The sequence below is a fragment of the Sinocyclocheilus grahami genome, unplaced genomic scaffold, assembly GCF_001515645.1.
Source record: "Sinocyclocheilus grahami isolate Dianchi unplaced genomic scaffold, SAMN03320097.WGS_v1.1 scaffold1630.1, whole genome shotgun sequence".
Taxonomy (NCBI): domain Eukaryota; kingdom Metazoa; phylum Chordata; class Actinopteri; order Cypriniformes; family Cyprinidae; genus Sinocyclocheilus; species Sinocyclocheilus grahami.
In genome coordinates, this window is record NW_015506809.1 from 111,962 (window position 1) to 122,297 (window position 10,336).

Genomic DNA, 10,336 nt, shown 5'->3' on the forward strand with positions numbered 1-10,336 from the left:
GTTAAGCTTTAACCCTTTCCTATACCAACTGTATGTGTGTGAGTTTGTGTTTATGTAGTATGTTAGACTAGTTTAAGTGTTTATGTAGTTAATAAAACCTTACTTGTATCACACTTGACGTGGTTCATTGTTTGCTTATAACTGGAGTCACTTAATCATGCAGATTTATGCTACAAGCTTTTGTAGAATTGTACAGTAAGGAAGTTATTTCCCTTAACCAGGAAATTAACGTTCTTAGAATTGACAAGACAGTTGACCCTGAGAGGTCAGCTAAATATCTACAGCGGATCTAAAATATTCATAATTAATTATAACTAGTTATGGTTAATTATTCATATTTCCCATGAGCTGAGTCGCTACATCTAATTATTTACCTTATTCTAAATAAGCCAATATTATGATTATGGTGTTTACATGAGTTGCTTTTAGAATATTCCTTTCATGTTCCCGTTTTACATGTTATAGTACATAGCTCGATTAATGGCACACGTCATTACGTCCCCACGTGACACCATCCGACGTCCCCTCCGGAATTTCACGTATAAACATATAGTTCGTCTTTGTGATGATGTCATGTACAGTTTTGGGTGTTTCATTTTTAATTTTATGAAAGCTTCAAGTGCAGTTAATTATTTGTACGTGCATACAGACGATGGCGAACATGTCCTACACGACGTTAATAATGTGATTAAGGTGTTTACATGTCTATACTGCACATCAGTAATGCGACTAAATTAGGAATACGCCACATGTCTTAATTCAATTTCTATTTACTTCGAATATGCCTTTAGCTGGATTAAGATAATCAAAAATCTCTGTTTACATGGTAGATTCTTAATCAGAGTATTGTCTTAATCGTATTAAAATTAGATTATTGTTGTCCATGTAAACGTACTCGGTGTTAAAACACACACACACTCTCTTACCTAGCCTACACAAGTACTAACATATACCCTAAAGGCATAGCTGAGATGATTCACAGAACCCCAGGCTGTCATGAAAAGATCTACAGACAGCTCTAAAAACATACATTAAGTATATTTACATGCATTTTAAAAAGATTTATTTAAATCAAACAAAAATAATAATTTGTCCTTTTAAAATGTTGTGTAAACAATTTAGTCTAACTGAAATCATACCAGTCTTAGATAAAACTGTCTTTTTACTTCTGAACAAGTCGATTTATTGCGGCATTTCCAAATAAAAGTAATTTCTTCAAATAGAAAAAAGCACTGACCGCAAATTACATCACACGTCATAGCAAGCATAGTTGAGCACCACCCAGAGCAAACAGTACCATGTTAACTAGGGGTGCTCCGATTGATCGGCTACCAATCATTATCGGCCGATAATCACGTTGGGCGGTCTCTAAAAAGGCTGATCTCAAAAAAGCGATCTCAAGCTGATGACGCTGCCATGAGAGGTTTGGCACAACATGCAGCGGCACCGTCTCAGTCTCTGTCCGGTGCGGGTGAAATCATTATAATGCTGAAGGTGAGCTACCCATCTATATATTTCTTCATTAGATAACTTATAAAGTCATTTGAAAACATTGTGTGAGACGTAATTTCACAAACAGCGAGAGTGAATGACCACGCACGCGCTCTCTCAAAATATGCAAATGTCTTCAAATCACCACATCGCGTCTGTCTATAAGCGAGCTGCACACTGCACAGTTGACACAGAAATTGTCATTTGCACAATCGCGGCAGTGTCACATCGTCACTAAAGTTTATAAATTGCATTACTTTTTAATTCTTGCCAGTGTTTAACCTCCACTCCTGGAGACTGTGCACTCATGCACACTCGCAGCGCACACACATAATGCCAGGTTCACATTACTCACACCAGTGTGATTTGAGCATTTACTGTAAATGAGCTTTCGCGCTGCTATTGACCTAGAGGTCAGTCTTTTCAGCCACACAAACTTTCTTACAAACAATCAAATCACAGAAGTATTGGGATAAACGTTTATAGTTCAGATATAAAATGTGTGTACGATGTGTATGGCAGCGATTAAAATAGAGTAAACTTTTGAAAGTAATTTGACACTTCAAATGAAGATTTGTCGATTACATTGTTACGCCAGTAGGTGGCGAAAAGGGGCTGTTAAAATGAATTTGTCTTTGAATCATACAAGAGATTCGTTCAAGAATGCTGAAGTAATGAAACAAGTACATCTTGAATGAGTCATTTAATTATTAATTCATAAATTACATGTGATTTTGTTTAGTTGTCTAATGTTTTTTCTTCAAAATCATGAGAGAACCACAACTTCCATTGGGGAAAAAAAAGAAGAAAAAAAACTAAATTTATCCAGAATCATGCAGTACTATTTTGCATACAAACAGCTCTTAAAGAGTCCAGTTTTTATATAGCCTGTTGATAGTATTCAACGCCAATAAATGGTTTGCAAAAAAAAGAGACACAGGATAAATGTTTGATATCATTATTTAATCACATTGGAATCGAATCTGGGAATCGAAAAGAATCGGAATCGATAAGCAGAATCGGAATCGGAATTGATTAAATTCAAACGATACCCAACCCTACCCACCACCGTGCTAATCAGAGAACCGAGCATCACGTGATGATTCAACCACATGTGGGTTATTGTACCGTCTTACAGACACACTGACACACTTACAGGCTCACATTTCTGGTGTGGTTACCCACCGCTGAGCATGACATTCTTACTGTACACAGACTGTATAAGCTATGTGTAATGCCCATTAAAATAAATGTCTACAATACTCATGATAAACATTTCAAATAAGTAACACACCAACAAAACTGTGATCAGTTATCTGGATAGCCTGTAATACCTCATCCTCATCGCTATCGCTGGGCAGACGCTGGTATTCCGCTGTGTCCCCCATTTTAAGGTCAAATGAAAAGTCCAGCTTCGCTATGCAGTTCAAACAGACATGGATGTGGCCTGTTCTTCTGTGCACAGGTGACACCACTGATTTTTGCTCCTCATAACAAGCTGCTGTTCCTGGTTCTCTGATGGCTGGTCAGTGTGTATTTTTGCTCCTCATAACAAGCTGCTGCTCCTGGTCCTCTGATGGCTGGTCAGTGTGTATTTGTGTGTGATGCCACACTATCAGTTGAAGTCCATCACATCCATACGCATTTCCTAATTCTATTGTGTACCAAGCAGATCGCACATCCTCTCTCGCTGAGCTGTTTTTCCAATCGGGCTCCTTCATCTGAGACACTCCATCCCTCCCTCTCTCCCTTTCACAAACATCTGTGTGCTTTGGGATTTTTTTTTAATATATGGAGTTCTGATGGCTTGGCTGATGCCATAGGCTAATCCCTTGTTATTGTTGTCATGTTTTTCCCTCCAATTTCTCCCTCTTTCGTTTTCCCTTGTTTTTAAGCCCAGGCTGCCGGTCTCTGCTGCTGCAGTGAGTGGTTGCCCCCGACAACGCAGCGGCTACCTCGTCAAGTGCACTCACCAGTGAGCAGTGGGCTTGAGGCTCTAAGCCAATCAGAATGCTCACCGACTCTGCTTGACGAAGAGGCTTTAATCCGGCAGGCGAGTGCATTCGAGAGAGAGAGATATAGACAGAGAGGGAGAGGCAAAAATCAGGGCCATCTGGGAGCCCATAGTCCATGCATTTAGATGGATGAATGCAGAGGGAGGAGAAGGGTAGTCTGTTTGCCGCCTCGTGTCTCCTGATCTCTTCGTACTCTCTCAGAGCAGGCTTAATGTGTGACCAATCTGCTGTTTTTCAACCCACCCAACCAGCGGTCTTCTGAGCCTAAGAAGCAAAGTCTTAACTAGGATACCAAAACAGCTGCTGTGTCAGCTAGGGATGGCTCGATACAAGAATTTTGGCTTCAGTATGAAACTAGAATCTGATACCTCGGTACTGATATTAAATCAATTAATTGAATTATACAAAAAGTGCAATCTTCCTATGAAAAAATAACATGTTATACATTACATAGAACAAGTGGCAGATCTATCACAGGAGAATACATCAATATCTTTCTCATTATGCTAACTGTTCATGGCAATTTCAAAATAAAAGTTTAAACCCTCGCTCTGAGTTTACACGTTTTGATGTCCACATATTTAAAAAATGACAGTGGCTGTAGCATTTCTGTCGTAAAGAAATGGCCAAATATTACAGATTAAGTGGACATTTGAATAAAATGTTTAGTCAATTTTAAACAAGGATTAGATTGTGCAGTAAAATGTAAAAACAATCATCAGGCCGTTGCCGCTAGTGTTGTGTACCGTTCACATTTTAACCGGTACAGTACCGGTACCTGAATTTCGGTGCCGGTACCCCACAGTACCTTTTTTCGGTACTTTACTCTGTGTAATTACAAAAACATTTATTTCAGTGAAAAAATAAGTCCAAAAGTCTCCATTTCAACATTTTGAACAATAGGGCCCTACAAACTTTTTCTTTCTTTCTTTCTTTTTTTTCCCCCCCAGAAATTCTTGTTTGAATTTTTCTGAAAATCAACTGAAGACATTAAACATTTATTTTAAATCAAATGAAAATTAAACCCTTTTATTTTTTGGCAAACAAACTGAGGTTTACGGTTTAAAGTAATACATGGAAGAAAAATTGTGTGAATATTCCTTTAAAACATTTTTTAATAGGCTAATAATTGTATTCTTTTTTCTACAATTAAGTAATTAATCTGGTTGTAATATTTATTTTTATCATTTAATCGTTTTATTTAAATTTGATAGACAATTGAATATTTAAAGATGTACATTATACTGTACAAAAGTAATACAAGAGTAATATATTTCCGTTACATGTTAAACCATACTTTTATTTTGACAGGTTGCCATGAAGTTTCTGTGTGTATACAGTATGATGATGATACAGTTTTCTCAAATGAAACGGTAAAATTCTCGCGAAGTGACTCTCGCACCAGCTCTAGAGATTAAGTTTTTGTGTTCATGTCGTCATATAGTGAGACGCAGAGGCCGGAAATCACGCGAGCGTCACGCGTGCTTCAGTATTTATGTAGTAAACAAAACCGCATTTCCGCCATTCATACATACAGAGGCAAGTGGAACATGCAGGACTCATATTTAACCCATCTTTTTGCATTTTAATATTCACAGACACTAGTTCATATCGCGATTCGAATTAAGTGGCAGTGGCTACTTTTGATTTATTCATCCAAAATTTACGAATTCCGTGGCATTCCGCGCTATAGAGTAAATTACGTTTTTACAGGGCTGTGAATCTTTTGGTAGTCAGCGAATCGATTCGATTCATGATTCATAGGTTTTCGATTCGATTCAAGAACGATTTTTGCAAATTCAGAACGATTCGATTCACAATTAAATTTGATTTGATTCGATTAACAATTCAATTCTGCATTATTTAAGTGCATTCACAGGATTATTTAAATGTTTCCCCTAAATTCTTTAAATGCTTAGTCAGGGGGCAAATTACACAGCAGCCTTTATGGTTAGAGAACCATAGGTTACAGAAAAAGCCCACTTTTGTCCATTGTTAGATGCTAGTTTAATGATGCTATGGCATGACATGGCATATGTAGAAATTTATGTAAGCCAAGATTTTTAAAAAAAGAGCTTTAAATGGATTATGTATAGGCTAACATTTTGTCACACCAGGGGCGTAGCCATCATTTCAAAAGTGACAGAAATGTCAAATACAATAATTTTATGTATGTATGTTATATTATGAATTTTTTTATTTATTTTTTACAAGGAATTATTTTCTTATCTCTTACTTTGAATTTGCTATAAGAAATCAAATACACTGCTGGACAATAATCAATCATTTGATATATAAATTGTTTTCCTAATGGCAATTTTATGATCGTTTTATATACTGCAAACAATTATTAAAATTTTCTGCACAGAATAAAGTAGAAAATATACTTTATAGTTTCTGTACTGTACTAAATGATATATCAATTAGCACTGCATCATTCATAAATTGTATTTATTTATTGTGTTTATTGTCTTAACGTTTCAGTTCATTCTGCTTTTTATTCAGCTTAGCTGCAGATATAGCCTGGCACGTCTTTAGTTCTATGAGCGCGAGATCACTTCTCTTTCAGTGCGAAAACTTCTTTATCTCATTTTCATAATATAAAATGCTATAATATTTAACTTTTCCTCTCCATCAGCGAATGCTGATTCTGAAAGAAAACGCGCCCGATGTCTGTTTGCTATAGCAACAAACGCTACTTTCACGCATCTGATAAACCTTGCGCTCTTATTTCAAGGTTGTGGTTAATTCTCTGGTTATTTTAACAGTTTCCTTCGTACATTCGGTTCAACGACATTGTTAAAACACATTTATCATTCAATGGAACTGTGCATATGCTTTAGACACTTACATTTTTGCTCCATCCATGCAATAAATGCGCAGCCTTCGACTGCTCAGGTAATGTTGTCGGTATGACCGAGAGCCACTGAAAAACTACAGAAAAGTCAAATACATCACTTTAGCATTACTGGCCACGAATAGCCTACTAAGGAGAAGATCACACATCAGCTGCTCAAAAAATGTGTCAGTGAGACGAACTGAGCACGAGCGCAATTCTGTGACAGTCACAGGTGGTAAATAGTGGAGCACGTGAAAGAGGGATGCGAGGGTACGAACACTTTTCAAGGTCTCCATTAATTTGTGCTTGTAGTAATTTAATGTGTATAGATTTTGAAAGCATTGAATTGCTATAGAAATCGCGATTCATTCGATTCTTAGCGTTTTAAATCGATTACTGTCCGAAATCGACAATTCACAATTTAAAATCCATGTTTCAAGATCGATGCATGTGCATTGTCAGGGTTTGTAATCAATGCATCGATAAAACGAGTGAATCGTTACACCCCTACATTTTTATGAATGGACTCCACGATCCCGTCCACGTTTTCGCAGAAACCATATGGCCCTAGAAATGTAACCACAGTTCAGAACATTTCGGCTTGCCCTGTGTGACATCAGGTCACAGGGTCTCTCTTTCTCTCTCTGTAGCGTATATGCCCAGATGCGTTCTCTTGGCACCGATTGATTTAACGTGAATCGGTACTCTGTAGTACCGATGCAATTCGGTCGGTACCCTTAAAAGTACCAAAATTTAAAATCCATGTTTCAAGATCGATGCATGTGCATTGTCAGGGTTTGTAATCAATGCATCGATAAAACGAGTGAATCGTTACACCCCTACATTTTTATGAATGGACTCCACGATCCCGTCCGCGTTTTCGCAGAAACCATATGGCCCTAGAAATGTAACCACAGTTCAGAACATTTCGGCTTGCCCTGTGTGACATCAGGTCACAGGGTCTCTCTTTCTCTCTCTGTAGCGTATATGCCCAGATGCGTTCTCTTGGGACCGATTGATTTATTTCAGTTCATTCTGCTTTTTATTCAGCTTAGCTGCAGATATAGCCTGGCACGTCTTTAGTTCTATGAGCGCGAGATCACTTCTCTTTCAGTGCGAAAACTTCTTTATCTCATTTTCATAATATAAAATGCTATAATATTTAACTTTTCCTCTCCATCAGCGAATGCTGATTCTGAAAGAAAACGCGCCCGATGTCTGTTTGCTATAGCAACAAACGCTACTTTCACGCATCTGATAAACCTTGCGCTCTTATTTCAAGGTTGTGGTTAATTCTCTGGTTATTTTAACAGTTTCCTTCGTACATTCGGTTCAACGACATTGTTAAAACACATTTATCATTCAATGGAACTGTGCATATGCTTTAGACACTTACATTTTTGCTCCATCCATGCAATAAATGCGCAGCCTTCGACTGCTCAGGTAATGTTGTCGGTATGACCGAGAGCCACTGAAAAACTACAGAAAAGTCAAATACATCACTTTAGCATTACTGGCCACGAATAGCCTACTAAGGAGAAGATCACACATCAGCTGCTCAAAAAATGTGTCAGTGAGACGAACTGAGCACGAGCGCAATTCTGTGACAGTCACAGGTGGTAAATAGTGGAGCACGTGAAAGAGGGATGCGAGGGTACGAACACTTTTCAAGGTCTCCATTAATTTGTGCTTGTAGTAATTTAATGTGTATAGATTTTGAAAGCATTGAATTGCTATAGAAATCGCGATTCATTCGATTCTTAGCGTTTTAAATCGATTACTGTCCGAAATCGACAATTCACAATTTAAAATCCATGTTTCAAGATCGATGCATGTGCATTGTCAGGGTTTGTAATCAATGCATCGATAAAACGAGTGAATCGTTACACCCCTACATTTTTATGAATGGACTCCACGATCCCGTCCGCGTTTTCGCAGAAACCATATGGCCCTAGAAATGTAACCACAGTTCAGAACATTTCGGCTTGCCCTGTGTGACATCAGGTCACAGGGTCTCTCTTTCTCTCTCTGTAGCGTATGCGCCCAGATGCGTTCTCTTGGCACCGATTGATTTAACGTGAATCGGTACTCTGTAGTACCGATGCAATTCGGTCGGTACCCTTAAAAGTACCAAGTTCGGTACCCAACCCTAGTCGCCGCCCTTTGCAGTCATTTGTTATAATGCCTAATGTACATTTTAGCTCTATTGTTTATAATACATTATGCATGTCAACTGTTTTTTTTTCTCAATAAAACCATATGATTACTTGCCTTTGATACTTTATTTTAACAATTTATTATTGCCTAATTTTAAAGGCTATTGTTCGCTTAGGTCTATTTTTGTTGCCATAGAAAAACTTTATTATAATAATCTGATAACTCAATTAATAAACAGAATAATCGCTCGATTACTTAAATCACCAAAATAATCCTTAGTGACAGCCCTAGACAGATGTATGACAGTTGCACTTGTGTCTCGTGTCTTTTGCACCATCTCGCACATGAGTGGCGGATTAGACTAGGCATGCTGCTATAGTCGTTGTTTGCCCACCGCACCCCCACCGTCGTTTAGATTTTTATAGTAATACAAATAATTTAGTACAGTTGGAGAACAGACACCACAATTAAAAACTGAACGTAGCTGCTCAATGCATCGTGCCGAACAACAGTCGCATCACAGATCAGGAGTCAGATTTAATTTATCATGTGAGAAGAGTGAGACGAGCTGACTGACAAGAAGAGTGAGTTGAGAAAGACAAGACTATGGCAGAAGATTTAGTTTCGAAACAAAATGCAAAAGTGCCTGTTTGTCAATATTTTGGATTTTGAAAAGCCTATTGGCTTTTGCGGTTTATCTAAGTAGACTTTGGAAGTTGTTTTTTAAACATTTGCTTCTTTATTTGGTTCCACAGTGTTTGCTAATTTCTACTTTATTTAAATTTTGTGTATTTTATTTACTTTATTTTACATCAAGGTGTGGCCTATGCCATGGCTCCAAGCGTTCTTATTCATTTTGCTAATAAACGTTCTGTTTCTCATTTATTTGGTTCCAGTGTTTGCTGATTTTCCGTTTTTTTATACCTATTTAAACTTTGTGTAGCCTAAGTAATTTGTTATTTTATATTAGGCATATAGCATGTTGTATTTTTATTTGTTTGGTTAATAAAAGTTCTATGAGATTGACGTTTTATTTTTTTGTTGCTTGAATTGAATCAATGCCGAATTGCTGCTAATTTGAAAGTGAAAGCAAAATGTGCACAGCGCTTTTACAAGATATTTTAAAGCGAAGGAATGCGAGGAAAAGAGGGAAAACTCAAACGAACAATTGCTTGACGCCGAATTGCCGCTAATTTGAAGGTGAAAGTAAAATGCGCACAACGCTTTTACAAATAATTTAAAAGCGAAGGAAAGCGTACATGCACATGCTTTATAGCTGTTTTTTCCATTCGCTCTGCTTTTAAATGCTTTTTTTCTGTACATTTTTGTTTGCACACAGGGTTTGAAATTAACATCCACCAACCCATCAAAAATGTGGGTAAAAATAAGCTGTGGCGGGTAACACTGTCAAATCACTATACAATTTGGTGGGTTTCTTTTCATAAATTATGTTCACTCAATTTCTTGGGTAAGTTCATATAAGCCACATCTGCGCAGATTTAGAGCAAATACTTAACTTGTGAGTCATCATGATATACCTTATTAAATATAGCCTAATTGCACATCATCTTTCTGCACATATATAGCTTACTTGAACATAGCCGACAAATAACAGCATGGCAGGCGAACTGGTTTCCTTTTGCACTGAAGCGAAAAATTACTGAAGACTCTACATTGGACGCGAGTGGCGCAACAAAATACAATAGAACCCATTATGATCAGTGATTCTATCTATATGCGGCGTATCACAGCAAATCTCCAACAGTAAACTGATGTCTTGTTCTATATGTCGTACTGACACAAAATTCAAGTGATTTGCAACACCCGTTTTGTC

The 10,336-nt window shown here is 37.5% G+C and overlaps 1 protein-coding gene across 3 annotated transcripts in view; it reads right to left on the reverse strand.

The window, feature by feature from the left end:
* LOC107571661 (activated CDC42 kinase 1-like) overlaps positions 1-10,336 on the reverse strand; it is a 98,280-nt gene that overhangs the window by 67,235 nt on the left and 20,709 nt on the right. Inside the window, exon 1 of one of the 3 annotated variants that reach the window (XM_016257991.1) lies at positions 2,826-3,464. The exons of the other annotated variants lie outside the window; for them this stretch is intronic. Coding sequence (XP_016113477.1) covers positions 2,826-2,879 — 54 coding nt within the window. The 5' untranslated portion in view covers positions 2,880-3,464. Of the gene's footprint in view, positions 1-2,825; positions 3,465-10,336 lie in introns of those variants that run through there. 3 annotated transcript variants of the gene reach the window in all.